Source organism: Chlorocebus sabaeus, chromosome 1 (assembly GCF_047675955.1).
Source record: "Chlorocebus sabaeus isolate Y175 chromosome 1, mChlSab1.0.hap1, whole genome shotgun sequence".
Lineage (NCBI taxonomy): Eukaryota > Metazoa > Chordata > Mammalia > Primates > Cercopithecidae > Chlorocebus > Chlorocebus sabaeus.
In genome coordinates, this window is record NC_132904.1 from 58,407,442 (window position 1) to 58,424,675 (window position 17,234).

The window sequence follows — 17,234 nt, forward strand, 5'->3', positions numbered from 1 at the left end:
TTATTCTCCACATCCATTCCATCAGTCCTGCTGGTTTTACCTCCAGAATATTTCTTAAATCTGTCAATTCTTCATCTCTATTGTTAAGACCCTTGCCCAAACTCCAATATCCCTTACTTGAATTACTTCAATTGGGTCCAAATAGATCCTCCGCCTTGTTACCCTGGCTTTTCTAGCATCTATCCACCATAGAACAGGCAGAGTGACCTTTGAAAAAATGCAAATTAGATCATATAATCTCCCACCTACTATTTGACAATACATTCTCATTATACTTTTGAAAAATACAAACTCATTACCACGACCATGTGAGCCACCCCTTTCTATATCTTTCCATCATTTTGGGTCACTCTGCCCCTCACTCACCCACCATGCTCTGGCTGCATACTCTGTTTCTTGAACACTTCAAGGTTGTTTCCACCTCAAGACTTTTGTACCTACTGAGGGCTCTACCTAAATGAATATTCCTTCTGGATCTTTAAATAGCGACTTTCAAATATGCAGAAAGCTTCCCTGACCACTCAAATTATACTAACTGCTCCCCTCTCATCACATATCCTCTTGACGCATCGGTCTATTTTTTTTTTCTTTATAGGACTTCAAAATCATCAAACTTATTTATATGTTGGCCTTTTATTGCTTGTTGCCCTACATTAGAATAACTCTATTAGCACACAGAAGAATACCTGGTTCCAAGGAGTGCTCAATGAATAATTGTTGAATGAATGTAGGACCTTGTATCTTTCTTGGTTTTTTTCATATGCATGACTCACTGAGAGAATCCATCATAGGAGAGGAACGAGTGGTAGGGCAGGATTGAGGCATTGCCAAGAACACCACTAAATGCCTTAAGAAAGAATTTTCAGTGCTAATGTTCTCCTTTCAAACATATCCATTGTGGATTTAGCACAAGTGCTGAGACCACAATAGAGAGCGGGGCAAGGATTTAGGATTCTGTGTGTCAGCCACTGCTGGGTCTGCCTAGCTTCTTGGATGCGTGATTAACACCAAGCCCCACCCCACCCCAAGTGTACCCACACTTTCCCCTTCCCAGCTGCCAGGCACATGCCCTCTTCTACCTTCAGTGTGAATATACCTCCTCTTTTCTCAATTATGCACACTGTACCTTTCCCCTAGTGTGTCACATTCTGCCTTCTTGGTGTGAAGAAGGCAGATCTTTGACTTTCAGATCTTATTAATACATTTCTAAGGTTATTGCTGCTGTAGTCTTATAGTCTTATTAAGAAATTCATTTTGTAAAGAAATGAAAATTTAAAAAAAGAAGAAATACATTTTGTAAGACTATTGCTGCTATAGGAACCAGTATAGATAGTGATTCCTCCAATGGATCTGGGCAAAGTAAATTGAAAACCTTCTGGAAAGGATTGCTGCTCTACCCTCATATCTCAGAAATCTTTCACGGAATCACTAAAACTTTATTTTGGTAGATGGGCTCAAGACAGGGGTGGGCTGCACACGTGGACCCTCCGTTGGACACAGGTATTGGGGGTGAGCTTGGTGGGTAGGGGCAGATGCATCACGATGTTCCTGCTCTGCAGCTTAGTGTTGCCAAGGGGCCCTCCCATGTACACAGGACAGGAGTACACAGTCAGGTCGGCTGGGGGTGGCAGGTCGCTGGTGCCTGGGGCCTGTGTGCTGATGCTGACTGGAGGCAGAGAACTGGGTTGGCTGGAAGGACTGTCTTGCAAGGCTCCAGCTATCGGGTCCCACTCCGCATGTAGGACCTGTAACCCGATCAGCAGCAGCCCTCTCTCTGGAACCGTGGGGTTTGGACCATTCTCCACCTGGGGGCGTCAGAAGCTGGTCAGGCAAGGCTAGGAAGCTGGGAGGTGGCAGGTGGGGAGTGGGGGTTGGGGGTTGGGAGGTCGTGGTGGACCGAGATCAGAGAGGCTAGCAGGGTTACCGAGGGGCAAGATCACCAAGAAGGGGTAACTGCGAGGTGTAATTAGAGACTTTGAGGGGACTGGAACCGCGAACGAGGGGTGGCGCGAAGATACCCTGAAGTGCAGAGGGTTGCTGTTCATCTCCAGACGTTTATACGGGAGCGGACCAGAGACTGCGCCTCGGCTACCAGGGAAATTCGAGCTGGGCACATTCTGGTCCAGGGCAGCTTCCCCACGCAATGCCAGCAGCAGGCGGCGCGGGTGGCGAAAGGCTGACAGGTGGAAGACGCGCTCTGGTACATCACTGTTCGCGTCCGCGCCCACGCCCAAGTAGCGAACCAACAGCTGCCCACGGCGCGACAACTGTCGCAGCCAGTGCCAGGGCGGCTGCGGACCGGCCGGCGCATGAGGTCGCCAAGGCAAGGGTAGGCGGCCAGTCCAGAGAGCGTGGGCCACCGCAGCACAGCGGCGGGAGGGACACGGGGGTGCGCCCTTCAGCTGCTGCAACAGGCAATCAAGGTCGCGTTGTAGCGTGCCCACCAACCGGCTCAGTTCCAGAGCCTCTGTCTCTAAGACGCCCTCCAGGGGCCGCCGCGCATTCGGCCCCAGCACTGACCTCGGGGCGCCAGACTCGTCTTGGCGAACCAGGTTGGTCAGCAGATCCTGCAGTGACTCCAGCCTCCGGTTGACTTGCACTAGGCGTTGCCGCAGTCGCCTTTCCGCGAGCTGGGCGCCTCCTCGAGACTCAGGAACCCACACGGGTGAACTCTGCTGCAGCGCACTCAAGAGAACGCGACTCTGGCGTCGCAACAGCCAGGCCTGGGGGCCCTCACTAAGTCCGCAGAGCCGGGGTTCAGGTGGTGAGGGCAGTAGGTGCATCTGGGCCTTGCACTCTGCCATTGCATCCGGCTCCCTTAGCTCTTGGGGATAGAGGTGAGGGGTGAGGGACAAGATGTACTCTCCCCACCCTAGACTCCAGAGAGTAAGCCTTCCTCTGATCCTTTACTGCCATCACCCCCCATAACAGTATGAATATTACCCCCATATACCTTTATTGAGACTGCTGTCCACATTTCTGTGGTGGGTAGCATTGCATTGTACTATTCCCTACCCCAAAACAGATACCTGAGTGAAGCTTACCTGGGAGGGGCATGAGCCTGGCGAGCAAAGACTGGGGTGTGTGTGGCTGGACCCAGTTCCTGCTACTGGGGCTCAGGCAGGCTTGCGTGAGGCTAAACAGGGCCTCCCTGTCCTCAGTGTCCCCCAGAGGACCCCCGTAGAAAACTGAAGCTGAAGATGAGGTTAGAGCCTTTCAGTTCCAGTACCTTCAGTTTCCACCACTCCCAAAACCAAAGCTGTGAATTATATCCCACCCCCACCCTCTTCCAGGCTCTCCTGGGGGCTGATGACTCCAAGGGGGACAGGAAGGGTCTTACCAGCCAGCTCTTGCATGGCAGCACAGGGATTGCTAAGACTTGCCCACAGCTGGTCTTGGGTCTGAAGAACCTGGGTTAGGGTCACTTGACTCCTAGAGAAGGGGAGCGGAAAGCAGGGTTTCACATATCATCTGTATGCTGAGGACTGTCAAGTCTTCTCTTCAGTTCAAACCTCTCTCCTGAGCTTCAGGCCCATGAGGGTTCACTAGTCATTGCTGCTTGGCACCCCAAATACAACTTGCTTTCAACGGAAATCATCATTTCCCCCCATAAAACCTGTTCCACCTCCTATTTCAGTGAGAGGTACCACTAGCCACCCAATTATCTAAAACAAAAATCTGAGAGTCATCCTTGACCTTGACTCCTCCTTCCTCCTCACCCCATATTTATTCTCTATCCCTTCCATGGCTACCACCCTACCACCCATACCACAATCTCTTCCCTGGAGACTTCCAGAGTCTCCTAAAGCTGCTCTGCTTGTCCCCAGTCCTGCCTCTTCTAGTCCATTCTCCACATTGCATCCAGAGTGATCTTTTCAACACACAAAAAGGATATTGTTTCTTCTTCTACTGGGACTACAGGCGCCTGCCACCATGCCTGGCTAAGTTTTTGTATTTTTAGTACAGACGGGGTTTCACCGTGTTAGCCAGGATGGTCTTGATCTCCTGACCTCGTGATCTGCCCGCCTCGGCCTCCCAAAGTGCTGGGATTACAGGTGTGAACCACCATGCCTGGCCTACCTTGCCCTAGTCTTAAAGGCCCTTTATAATGAGCCTTACTTCTCCCTCCTCAACATCCAGCATGTCCATGTCAACCACACTCAAGTCTCCTCCCTTCTGTTGAATTTAGGTCCCTCTGCTCAGAAAGGTCCATCTCTACCTGATTTGCCCCTGCTTTTAAGATTCAATTCAAAGTAAAATCTCAAAGTCTTTGGAGAAGCCTTCCTTGACTTCCCCTTGCCCTTGCTCTTTGGAGCTTCCAAGGATGAATTAGTTTTACTCATCCCAGCATACGGAAGATACTCAATGTTTGTTGAGTGATTGACTGAGCAGCTCACCAACGCCCCCTGTGTGCCTGCAGCCTCGTTCCATAGAGCTGCCGGTGTAGCATGAGGCCATGGAGGAGGAGCAGAGGTAGTGCCTGGGTGGGGGGTTGCATATAGAGTCCTTGCTGGGCTAGCTCCACACTGTCAATCAAAACATGGCCCAGCTCCAGGGACTGGTTCCAGAAAACAGGCATGGAGTGCTGAGTCAGCACAGCTGGGGAGGAAGGAGAGTGCTGAGTCAGCACAGCACAGTTGCCCTCCCACTTCCAGTTTGAGAGCCTGTAGGGGGTTAAGCTCCTCACCTGGCAAAGAAGCACTAGACTCTGCAGGCACAATAAGCCAAAGACGAAAATCTCTGTGAACAGTGGCTACATTCCTGCTTTCAGGTTGGCCTAAAAGCTGTTCTGATTCCAGGTCTGCAACCACTAGAGTCAGACAAGGGTCTGAGATCAGTCCTTGGGTAAAGGGTCAGGCAGAAGTCTAGGGATCAGACTTGAGGCTAGGGGTGTCAGGAGTCAGCTATAAGGCCAAGTGGACAGGTTTGGTGCTAGGTCACTGGCCATGAGTCCTGAGATTTCAAGCTAAGGCCCAAGTGTAGGATAGGATCCTGGCAGCCAATCTAGGCAATAAACTCACCTTTGGCTCTGCCTAACAGTTCCAGCAAGAGCTGTAGCAGCTCTTTCGGCCAATGGGGCATCAGATGACAGTTGTCCAGCACCAGCCAGTGCCCCTCATACATAGCCTGGGATAGAGTGCTGACCACAACTGAGACCGGGTCCCAGACTTCAGAGCCCAGGGCTATCACCTGCAGATGTTTCTGCCCCGGGGACCAAAAAAGAGATGGTGGCATGACTCAAAGTGATCCTAGGGTGACCCGAGGGACCCAAACTAATGCTACCATTATCCCAAAAGTCCCTAAGTAGTACAGAAAGATCCATGAAAATGCTTGGAGGGGGTCCCCACGCCCCAGCCTACAGGAACCTGGTCACTCTGTGACCAAAAGACTAGGTTCAAACCTGCTGATACTTGGCAGCCAGATTCTGGATGACAGTCAGAGGATGCAGAGTGGCTGTGGGGTGGCCAGGCAGTGGCAACAAGATCAGCATGGGCTGAGTAGCCCGACTATGTTTAAAGGGCATGGTGGGAGCGCCCATGTTTTCATCCAGGGGCCGACCCAGGAGGCTGGTGGTGAAGTCTGCCAGGGCACCTGCCAGGCACTCAGGTCGCAGAACGCGCCACAGGATCAGCTTCTGGAGGAGGCTAAGTGGCTCAGGCCCAGGCCCAGGTGCAGGACCCAGCACTGTGGATGACAGCGACAGGTAAGCCTGCCAAGCATTGGAGTGGCCTGCCAGGGAGGCACACAGGCCAACAAATGGGGGCAGCAGCTCTAACATCTCACATTCATGCCAGGCTTTTGGCCCAAGCCAGGCCGGTCGAGCCACACCTGAGACTGGCTTGCTGTGGACTGTGCTGGGAGAGGCTGCTAGTCCAGGCCAGAGTGCCAGTCTTTCCAGCTCTGATGCTTTCCCTGTCGCTTGCAGCAGAGCCAAAGCACCCAATGCACCCACCAACGGTACCTGGGTAAGGCCCAGTGCTGTCACGGTGCTGCCCAGCAGCTGGCGGGTCAGGTGTGCTCTCAGTTGCAGTAGATGACTGGCCAGGTCCTCCCCGTGATTAATCTCACGTGGCTTCATGCTATCCAGAGCCTGCTTGGTGACTGCCAGCCACTTCTCTGGGCTCATACGGAAAAGTGGCAGCAGTTTCTGCAGTTGGCTTAGGGCCTTTACCATGGCTATTCCATGCCAAACCACAGGCCGATAGGGTGCCCATGATACCATTTCCTGTAGTTTCTGCCCTTCTAGCTCTTCACAATGGGCACGCAGCTGGCATAGCTTTCCTTGGGCCCTCACCATGTTCCGCAGAAACTTGGCTGGCTTCTGACGCTTTGGATTCTGGAACAGCAGCATCGTCAGCAGCCGCTCCTGCATATACTCATTTGTTGGATGGATCTGGCCCTTTCCCACAGTCCCCAAACATCTACATTCATCTCCACCCCCTTACCCAGGTACATCCAATACTCATCTCAACCCACAGACTGAGCCCCCAAGCACCTCAGCAGCCTCCACAGCCTTGCAGGTATCTAGGGCTCTGATCTTTAGGTTCTGCCAGCGGGTCTCGAGCTCAGGACACTCTCTGCACAAGATTTCATGCAGCATCTGTTCTTCCAGTATTTCCATGTTCAGGCCCAGATCCAGCACATTCAGCCCCTTTAGCAGTTCACAACCTAGCACTTGGGGTAACATGGGAGATGCTTAACCTCTTCCCCTTGGCAGAGCCAAGGGGTAGAGTAGACAGGGAGTATGGCTCCCTGCTATAGACCTGAACCTGCTCTGGGCCAGGTTGAGTGAAGCCCTCTTAGGGCTGGTGCTGAGGGCCTAGTGTGTCCACACAACTGTGCTGGCAATTTGCCCTCTGGGCCTCACCTTTTTCCATAGCACAGAGGGAGAGGGTGGTGCTGAGATACAGACAGAAGCCAGGCTGCACCTGGGGTGGGCTCAGCTGCTCCCGCTGCAGCAGCCATTGCAGTTCTTGGCACCCTAGACCCAGCTCCACGTTGGTCAGTAGCACAGGCAGGCCTGTGAGAGGGAGGCAAAGGAACCCTACCCACGATGCCAGCACCCATGATCCCCATTCCCCATCCACGAGGTCTGGCTCCGACCAGCTTCCCTGTGGCTGATAGGAGGGTTTCCACAAGACGCTTCAATATAGTTAGTGCCCGGGACGAAGGATGGGAACTGAGGTTAGACTGAGGTGTGGGAGGCCTGTGGGGTCACAGAATGGGGGGAGTCAAAAGGGGTCCAGGGTGGGTGGGGACCAGTTCTCACCACAAGCAGCTGCCTCCTGGAGCTGAGAACCTAGCTCCGGGTCAGCACCTGAAAGAACACTAAGGTAGGGAAGAGACGGAAGCTGAGTCTCATAGGCTGGCTTTGACCCCTGACTCTCTGTCTTCTCCTCCTTCTCTTCATTTTCCTCTTGCTCTTTCTCCTGCTCATTTTTTCTTTCCTCTGCCTTCTGCTCTTTTGTCTGGTCCTTAGCCTCATTACTGTCTTCACTATCATCATCTTCCTCTTTCACGTCCATTTTATTCTCTGTGTTTTGATTTCTCATGAGGCCTTTCCCTGGGGCAGAGAGATTCAGAGGAGCTCTTCTTAGGGGAGGAATCAGACTCCTTAGGGGAGGAATTCACTCAAGGGCTCCATTTCATGAGTGAAGGTCTGCGGGACGACATCTTAGGAAAGTTGCTTAAGCTCTCTATGACTCAATTTTCTTATCTGCAAAATGAGGTTGATATTAGTGGCGACCTCACAGGGTTACTGTGAAGATTAAATTAAATTATACATAGAAAACACTTAGATGTGCACATAGTAAGCACTCAATAAATGTTGGCTCTCAAAATTATTACTCTAAAATTCCAGGGAGGGATCCTACTCATCCTGTATCTTCCCATAGCCTCTCTTCTGTATTTTCTATGCCTTTTCTTCTGCGTCTTGTAAGGGCATTTGTGGGATTTAGGGCCCATCCAGATAAGAATCAGGGTGATCTCATTCAAAGTCCTTAACTTAATTACTCTGAAAGAACCTCTTTCCAAATAAGGTCACGTTTTTCTCACAAACTCAATCCCCAGCCTCTTCTTCTGGGAAATAAACACTCTATTCCTTCTCCTAGAAAATGTTCCTTCCAATACTCCACCCAGAAGGGTCCCCGATCCAAACAGAGCCAACAGAAATATTACCCAGGATTTCTGAACATTGGATAAATTTGGGTAGTGCTGAGTAGACCAGGGAAGTGGAAAATCATGGACCAATCAGTCGTGTAGATTCAGAATCATTGTAATAAAGAGAAAAAATAAATGTGACCAAATTGATTCCTGTAGTATAGGCTGGTGCAATCTGGGACATCCTGATCACAAAAATGCAGTGTCCTCATTATGAAGGGAAAGACCACAAGAGGCTGAGTGATGGGCAGTTCAGATACTCTGGAAGCATTGCATTTATTATGTCTGCTTACCTCTACTCTCAGTGGGGGCTGGTGCCAAGCATCTATTCTCTGCCAGAGGTAGCGGGTCCAACCACATGAGGGCCTGGTTGCTGGGGTCAAGCAGCAAAGGCCAACGGCAACTACTATAGTGGGTGGGGCTTCGCAGAAGCAAGCCTGCCAGGTGGGCTGACTTTGCCTGTGGCTTCAGGTTTCCATCCCACTGGTACTGTTCAGATGCAGAGCTCAGCAGGGACAGAATATTGAAGGGACAGTGTGTAGCCAGCAGGGGGGTCTTCGGTGGTATGCTGACAGATTTTTGCTTCTGCTTCAGTGCCTGTGCCACATCATCTGGGCCCAGGGCCTCCTGAAAGCCCCTACACAGAGCTAACCACTTGTCCAGTAGCTCTTGGCGCCGCAGTGGTGGGAAGGGACCCAGGTAGATGATGGCAGCTGAACATAGGAGGGCATCTCCGAACACAGTCATGCAGTGTCCCTTCAGCTTCTGGAGTGGACGGGAAGACCAGAGGCTGTGTAGGCCAGTGAGGAGGGTGCAGGGAGAGATATGGCAGAGGGAGGGCAAGGTGGGGTGTGGAGGAAAACATGGCAAAGAGTGCAGAGAGGGACAGAGGGAGGCAGTGAGGGCACAGGGAGGAGCAGGGGAGTGGCATAAAAGGAACTTTGGGGGAGACATCTGGGAGAGGGATGGTTACCTGGAGCTGTATAGTCCAGGCATGCATAGGCATGAGCAGTGCAGCCTTCATGGGCCATTTGTGATACTGCCCACGCTGTGCTTGACTGAGGGTCTTTGCCACACAGTTGTGGGAAGCTTGGGCATCCTCCACCATCTTAGCCAGGGCCAAATTATTCTCCAGGGTCTCCTGGGCCTGAAACTGGTAGTAGCCCAGGCGGGCCTGCTCCCGAATGAGTGTTGCCTCCACTTGCTGCAGCAGCAGGCCCGTAGGCAGTCCCCGGCAATGTGCCAGCCCATAGTGCAGAACAGCCCAGAGCCAGGCTGCCAGGCTGGCTGCAGGTCGGCTCACTGCCCGCAGGGCTGCATCACTCATGCCTGGAGCTTTCAGAATTAGATGTAACTTTATCAGCTGTGAGTCTGTTATCTTCTCCTTGGGAAAGAACACCAGCTCCTGGAAGGATGTATGTTAAAGGGATGGGGAAGACACGGATGCTCTGGACCTTGACCCAGCAGTTTAGCCTTGCCAAGTCTCCCTTTTATGCCTCCCCTATCCTCCTTCATTGTGCTCCACCCTTCCTACCTGATAAAAATCCTCAGTGCATAACAGCTGTTTGGCACTGGCCCAGCCTGTTTCACGGTGGAACAAGTCACACATTGCATCAGTCACCCGGACCACAGATTCTGGTGGTGCTCGATAGCTCCGTATCTCCTCGAAGTCAGCCACCTGCAGCTGGCTCAGAGGCTCCAGAAATGCCTTGCTCATCTAAATGAGGAGAGATACCTTCTAAAGTGAGCTCCTGAGATGTTCTGTTCTTCCTTCAAGGTGTTTCTAGGGGGATCATCTCCTCCTTGGAGTCCCCATGAGAGGTCACTCCCCAAGCCATCCTATTACCTTTGTCCCCTCCCCCCAGAAGACTCCATGATGAGTCACTCCATCCTCTCCTCTTGGTATCTTTAGAGGGATTGCCCTCTTTCAGGAGAGGAGCAGTGCAGGGCAGGCGGCAGGAAGAGCCCACCTGCTCCAGGAAAGCCTCTTGCTGAGCCTGCAGGGCATCCCGCTGCTTGGCGAGGTTCTCAATGAGGTTCTCTTGATGCCTACACTCTTCCAGCTGCTGCTTGTATAGGAGCTTGCTTTGCTGTAGCTGCTGCTGAAACATGCTGAGGCTCTGCAAAGAGATATCCAGGCCCTGCAGTTCCAGATCCTGAGCCATGTGGGAACACCCCAGAAGACCCTATGATCCCGGGACTCTAGCATACTCCTCACTTGAAAGACTGACCACGTTGAACCCCAAGTAGGCCACAGAGAGAGGCTGAGCTCTGGGTCTGTCACTTATTAGTCCGTGAGTTACATATCTAGTAATGCAGCCCCAAGTGTGTGGTTGCTTTTTCTGCAGCCGCTTCACCCAAAGACTATGTGTGTAACAGTTACGTTACATTACTCTATATTTTAGTTGACCCATTAGCAGCAGTTGTCACAGAAGACAGTTCCCTCCCTCTTGAGGCATCCCCCTCTGTTGGCCTTCATGATACCGTGTTCTCCTTGGGCTTTCTCTAACTTCTCTGGCTGCTCTTTCTCATTCCCTTCCTCTGTGAGCTTAACTATTCCTCATCAATTTTTTCAGAGCTTCCTTTCTCTTCTCACTCTACACTTATAAATGCCTTCTCTAATCTAATGGCTTTGATTCCCACTTATGTTCCAACTGCCAAATCTCTCTCTCCAGCTAGGTTCCCTCCCAGCCTCATACCATGTATTCACCTGCCTAGTGGAAATCTCTTGGGTGTCTCACAGGCCCCTCAGATTCCACATGTCCCCACATGAATGTATTTGGTTATGCCTCCTCAGCTCTCCTGCAATCTGACTCCTCTCCTGTGTATTCTTTTTCTCAGAGAATGGTGGCAAGATACACTCAAGTTTCCCAAGGAACAAACTGAGTTGTTACACTTGGCTCCATCTCCTGTATCCCCCAAATCCAGCCCATCTTTGAGGCCCTTCAATTCTACCTCCCAAATGCCTCTCATGTACACTGCCCTTCCCAACGTTGGTCACTCACACTCAGGCCCTCTCACTCCTCACCTTCTGCACTGGCCTCCTAACTGGTCTCTCAGTTTTTATTCTTACTCCCCTCCTTTTATCCCCCCACTGCAGCCTAGCTGGTTTTCTAAAAGCTGAATCATTGTCATTAACACTTGTCATTTCTACATTTGATTGACAATACCCCCATGACCAGACCCCTACTCATCATTCCAATCTCATCTCTTTTCTCTCTCCTAGCATGCTACTTTCCAGCCATTCCTGACTTTCAGTTCCTCCAACGTGGCACACACTCTTTTGCCTCTAGGCCTTTCACATACTGTTATATCAACCTGGCCCCTTTCAAACACAGATCAAATCTGACCTAAGTTTCAGTAATCAACTTTCATGTACTTTATTCCTTTGTTTACATAGTTAGGGAATTTTCTGAGCTCCTACCATGTTATATACATGCTCTGTGCTGCATAGCAGGGCACTCTGCTTTCTCTAGAAAGTTTTTCTTGATATTTTGGAGCACTCTGAACTTACTCCGTTATAACATGGTTTTGTCATTGCCTGGATGAGTATATCTTCTGCTAAACTATAAGCACCATGAAGGTAAGGATAGTGCCCTATCTTCTCCTTTTATTAGGAAGCAATCTAACCTCTTTTTTTTTTTTTTTCTTTTTTTTTTTTTTTTTGGAGACAGGGTCTCACTATGTCACCCAAGCTGGAGTGCAGTGGTGCAATCATGTCTCACTGCAGCTTCAACCTCCCGGGCTCAGGTGATCCTCCCACCCCAGACTCCTGAGTAGCTGGAACTACAGATAGGTGCTACCATGCCTGAATAATTTTTTGTAGAGACAGGGTTTTGCCATGTTGCCCAGGCTGGTCTTGAATTCCTGAGTTCAAGTGATCCATTGGCCTTGGCCTTCCAAAGTGCTGGGATTACAGGTGTGAGCCACTGTACCTGGCCTAACCTAATATTAATAGTAACTAACATTTATTGAGCTCTTACTATGTGCCAGCACATTTAAATACTATACATGTAAGATCTTGTTTAATCCTCATTACAACCTTATAAGATTAGGGAAGTATCCCCAACCTTTTCTGGACCTTTGTTTTCTCATCTGTAAAGTGAGAAAAGAATAGCTACCTCAGAAAGGTGTGGCAAGGATTCTGTCATCTATCTATCTATCTATCCATCCATCTAGATGTAAATGTAGGCATGTATTAACATAGACATATATATTAAGAAATGCCTGAACAAAAAATAAATTTTTGTTGAGTGCAATAATGAAAAAATTAACCAGTTGAATATAAGAGAGTAAAGAGATGGAAGGGCCCAGACTGAGTCCTGGGATTTGGCTCAGTGGATGGTAATGCCATTTCTTGGAGTGGGGAACACTGGAACAAGTACACACTATTACGGCTATTGATTGAATGACCAAGGGATCTGACTCTGAATGACCCTGAGACTACAAACATCTCTTATCCAGATCCTTGGCTTACTGTGTTCTGCTCTGGTATAACTGACTCACAGATCAAGGAATACTAGCACCCCTAAACCAGATCAACAATCCTGGTATTAATCATCTTGGGAAAATGTAGGGCAAAAAACTGGGAAAGGGGATTTCTGTTGCTCTTTGACTTTTGTTTTCTTTCTTTGCAACTTAACTGAGTCTTGAGGTCTAATCTAAGCTGTTCATCCTAGGTGGTGAATAGTAGGGGGGCACCAGTACCTTTAAAACTCCAGGGGACACCATTTATATCAAACACAATGAAAACCACATTAGTAGACACGACATATGCCATGTATCTGGAGTTGTGTGGCACTGGATGATAGTCCTAAGGGCACTCATCTGAAGAAGAGGCACAGACCTGAAGAAGAGCTGGCTAGGTGTTAGGAGCTTAAGACCTGAAACCCTAGTAGAAAGATTATTTGAGTGTGACATGGGCACTAGTTCACTGCTCTGAAGTTATACCAGAACATTTATCAAAATCTTGTGTAGTAGGAAGAAAAGGTGCTATTTTAGAATTTCTCTTATTAAAAGCAAAACTGCTCTTTAGTTTGGGAAAACACCTTTAGTTAGGAGTATTTGGCTTTAGAAGGTGTGATAAGCCCTATCAACACCAATTTTAGCCAGATATAAGAAGTCTGTTTATTCAAAGAATAAGATTGTTCTGTATAAGACAGCAAAAGGTTTTGAGGTTTCAACTAGAAGGGCATGCTAAAGGAAAAATGGGACAGCTCAGAAACATTGTAGACCAGGTATTAGAGAGATGAGAGAGGAAAGGAAAAGTTGGTCACTGGAAAATGCCTGGTAGAGAAGGGTGAATAAGAAAATTCAGGACACTCTTGTCTAGTATATCGTTATAAATCTACTTCTGGTTCTATGCTATAGCATAAATTTCTCCCTGCTGCCATCACCCATCTACATGTCCTCACTGTACACAATGGTTTTGTTTGTTTGGTGCTTTTGTGGAAGAAAGGGTATAGGGACAAAGTGCTATGGAAAAAGAGGATAATTCTAAGAGGTGAGTGAGTGGTGACTGAGATGTAATCCCTGCCCCAACCCCCATGGGAATCTACAGCATACTGAACTTCTCATGGTCAAGGTGCTAGGGACAACCAGAAGCAGATGCTTGGATTTCACACATGAAGAATCAATCTGATCTTGGCTGTGTCATGGGAAACTTTTGAACCTAAGCTGTAAAGGAGGAGGCAGCAGAGATTAGAGAGATTTCCTAGGGGAAGTGGAAGCTCAGGGGGACAAGAACTAAGGTTCATTCTGGTTGCTTCCTTTCAAGTCCCCTTTTGGGCTTCTGCTTTGACACCACCATGGAAGCCTCAAAATCTTCTCCTTACCTTGCTGGAGGCTTTCAGCTGCTGTTCCAAGTCAGAGATCAGATTGGCATGAGTACCATGCTCCTTAATCAGCATTCTCAGATTCTCCAAGGCATTCTGGACCCTGGAGATACAATGTGCTGGGGAGGAAACCCAAAGGAGCAGAAGGAGGTACATTGCAGGGGATGGGACCACTCACCGCTGGGCCTTGTTCTTAATCTTCAGGATTGTCTGTTGCTGCAGCATCAGGAAAGTGTCCAGGAAGTCTAGGAAGGTCTTAGGGGTGACGAGTGGCAATGCAGGGCATAGGTGCTCATGGTAGTGGGTGGCCGAAAGGTGGATAAGAGCCATGGCTTTGGCCACACTGGGAATTGAGGCCTGGAGGTCTGGGTACTTCCAGGAGCCTGCAATGGGCATGGCTTTAGCCTCACTTTGTGAGCTTGTAGGAAAACAGGAAAGGAAAGGGATCATCTCCTAGCTCAAGAAGAAGGGTAGGAAATGTGAAGGGGGCTCTGTAGGCTCTAGAGAGGGAGAGAGAGATTGACCTAGATAATAACCCTCAGTAGAGCCTGGTAAAGATGAGTGGTAAGGACAAGTAAAAAGGGCTCACCATCATCAAGGGGTAGACTCCGAGCACCCTCCAGGTGATGCTGGGCCACTTTGACCAGGGCAGCTTGGTCCCAGGGTTCATAGCGGTCAATGCTGGCAGTGGCCAGTTGAAGGAGCCTCAGGAAAAGGGTGGAGGGCAGCTGCTTGTGGGTCTGTTTATCTCCAATCAGGAAGAACAGGTGAAGGTGGCTGCACACTTGCTGGTGGAACCTGTGGGCCAGGGCTCAGCTAATGTCCTCCCCTTTACCTTTGCTTGCCCCTCCTGGCCCTAGTCCCAACCAGACCACTTAGCCCCAGTCTCTCAGCCCTTATGGCAGCCCACAGAATTCCTTTTGGCCAAGACAGAGTAAAAGCAGAGCAGACTCGGGTATGGGGTTCTTGGCCTCACCTCTGCAACACCATTTCCTTCTTGATGTTCTGTTTGACACCAAGGTTCTCCCTGGGGAAGTGTTCTTCAATGCGGTCCAAATCTGCTTCTGTGTACTGGCCAGGGAAACTGCCTGAGGTTGCCAGGGCCAGGAGGCGATGAAGTGTAGTGAGATCCACACCACTGGGTACCAATAGAGCCACAGGCTGGCTTAACAAGCCAGCACGCCAGCTGGCATCTCGTAGACATTGGAGAATGTCCTCCTCTGACCCAGATGGTAGATGAAAGAGATGGGCCTGACATATACTAGAAGCCAGAGTGATGGCAGTGTGGCGCCCAGTACCCAGAGCCCCCGAAAGCAGCAGGCCATGCTGCCGGGGCCTGGCCAACACCCGGACCAGGCGGGCCACATGCTGTGCCATGGAATGACACCGGGCAAGGTGGGGGCTCAGCTTCAGTTGAGCAGCTGAGGTGGCCAGCTGCTCCTCTAGCTTCTCCCACTGCCGTTCCAGGTACAAGTTGGGGGTTTCAGAGTTAGGCCCCAGTGTCAGCTCCTGACTGAAGACCACGTCTGAGGGCTTTTCCTGGGGATGTAGTAGTAGCACTGGTAATAGCAGGGGTGAGACCAGGTCCATCTGGGGTGCCTTCTGCCACCAAGTCTTGAATGATCTCCTTACCTGGAGCCTATAGTTGGAAGCCCTTGTGCCTTTCTCTTGCCTTATCTTGTGACTTATGCTTTCCCTCATCCCTCTGCTTACTGGTCCTATAGATGGTGTTAGACTTGGATCACTGGAGTTTGAGCCTGTGGCGACCTGAAGTCCGTAAGGCTCCTCTTCCTCCTCTGTTTCACTGTTGCTGTTGCTGAAGTCCTCCCACTGGGCCAACTCCCCTTCAGATTCTACTTCGGGCACCCTCCCCTCCTCCTCCTCATCCTCCTCATGGTCCTTGCCCAGGTTCTGGGGCCCTGGACCACAGCAGAAGACACTCTGAGCTACTACTAGGAGCAGCTTGGCACAATAGGAGCGTTCCCTAGGGCTGTCCAGCCGGTCACAAAAGGTTCTCTGTGCCTCATGCAACCAAAGACGCACCACGTTGCGTGTGGCCATCATAATGGTCAGACGAGTGCCACGCAGGCCTGACACCCGGCGCAAGTGCTCCTGGTGGTTGGGATAGTCCACAAAGCCTCGGGAGCCTGTTCTATTAGGCAGCAGCTGCAGGTTGCTCAGTAAGTGGCTCACAGAGTGTGGGGAGAAGTGGTAGTGTGGGTGGAGGGGTGAAGGCATGAAGCAATTGCACACAGCCTCCCAAGCCTCTACTGAGGCCCTAACTAGGGCTCGTGCCAGAGCATGCTCCCGCTCCACAGAAGGGAAACGCTCAAGCCAAGCCTGAATAATAGGCACATGTCTGTCCAGCAGGGTGGCCTGGGTCATGCTTTCTAGGGCCAGGACTGTGAAGAGTCGGAAGAGGCGTGGACACAGTGGGCGCTCACAGTAGCCTGGCACTGTGACAGTGGCAAGGAAATTGACTGTAGGCTGCAGTGTCTGCAGTTCCAAGGTGCTGTGGACATACACAGTGCCATCCATGGCCTGGCGCAGAGTCTCCAACACTGGCTGGCAGCTCTTCTCTGGGTCTATGGGACATGAGGAATAATAATGAGGACATGTAAAAGTCCACATGAGAGTATCAGTCTGTTCCTTCTATTCCTGCCACACACGGTTCTAAAGGAATTTTGTGAATCTAACATGTTGGGACTCAGTCACATTTGAGTAAGCTATTCTCCCTCCCCAACATTCTCCCTAAAATTGAGGAATTTCTTCTCCCTTCTCCCTAGATCCTATCTCTTCTCCTTCTCCCTAGTTCCTAGCTCCCTATCCTATTTGGAAGCTGAGAAGGATAGAAACCAGATCTGACCACAATTAGGGGGAAAGTGCAATCATTTCAGTCAAAGAGAATAGAGTTATATCACATGTACACACAAAAAAATCAAATTTAGGCTGGGGTGTGGTGGCTCACCCCTGTAATCTTAACACTTTTGGAAGCTGAGATGGAAAGATTTCTTGAGGCCAGGAGTTCAAGACCAGCCTGGGTAACATAGCAAGACCTTGTCTTTACAAAAAATGAAAAATAAAATAGGTGGGCCTGGTGGCGTGTGTTGTAGACCTGTCTACTTGGGAAGCTAAGGCTGGAGGATCACTTGAGCACAAGAGCTTGAGAGAGCCGTGATCGCACCGTCCAGCCTAAGTGGCAGAGTGAGACCTTGTCTCTAAAAAATGATAATAATAATA

General features: G+C 50.2%; 1 protein-coding gene across 1 annotated transcript in view; it reads right to left on the bottom strand.

Annotated features, from left to right (window-relative positions):
* Positions 1-1,415: 1,415 nt before the first annotated feature.
* The window catches only part of DNHD1 (dynein heavy chain domain 1), a 76,458-nt gene continuing 60,639 nt past the window's right edge, over positions 1,416-17,234 (bottom strand). The window contains exons 24-42 of the mRNA XM_073018793.1: positions 14,971-16,579; positions 14,584-14,792; positions 14,173-14,377; positions 13,995-14,097; positions 10,131-10,280; positions 9,695-9,877; positions 9,134-9,565; positions 8,454-8,925; positions 7,271-7,564; positions 6,869-7,021; positions 6,497-6,675; positions 5,402-6,367; positions 5,022-5,202; positions 4,688-4,810; positions 4,398-4,599; positions 3,341-3,432; positions 3,045-3,194; positions 2,019-2,824; positions 1,416-1,805 (exon numbers count right to left, since the gene is read on the bottom strand). Coding sequence (XP_072874894.1) covers positions 1,455-1,805; positions 2,019-2,824; positions 3,045-3,194; positions 3,341-3,432; positions 4,398-4,599; positions 4,688-4,810; positions 5,022-5,202; positions 5,402-6,367; positions 6,497-6,675; positions 6,869-7,021; positions 7,271-7,564; positions 8,454-8,925; positions 9,134-9,565; positions 9,695-9,877; positions 10,131-10,280; positions 13,995-14,097; positions 14,173-14,377; positions 14,584-14,792; positions 14,971-16,579 — 6,860 coding nt within the window. The 3' untranslated portion in view covers positions 1,416-1,454. The remainder of the gene's footprint in view (positions 1,806-2,018; positions 2,825-3,044; positions 3,195-3,340; positions 3,433-4,397; positions 4,600-4,687; positions 4,811-5,021; positions 5,203-5,401; positions 6,368-6,496; positions 6,676-6,868; positions 7,022-7,270; positions 7,565-8,453; positions 8,926-9,133; positions 9,566-9,694; positions 9,878-10,130; positions 10,281-13,994; positions 14,098-14,172; positions 14,378-14,583; positions 14,793-14,970; positions 16,580-17,234) is intronic.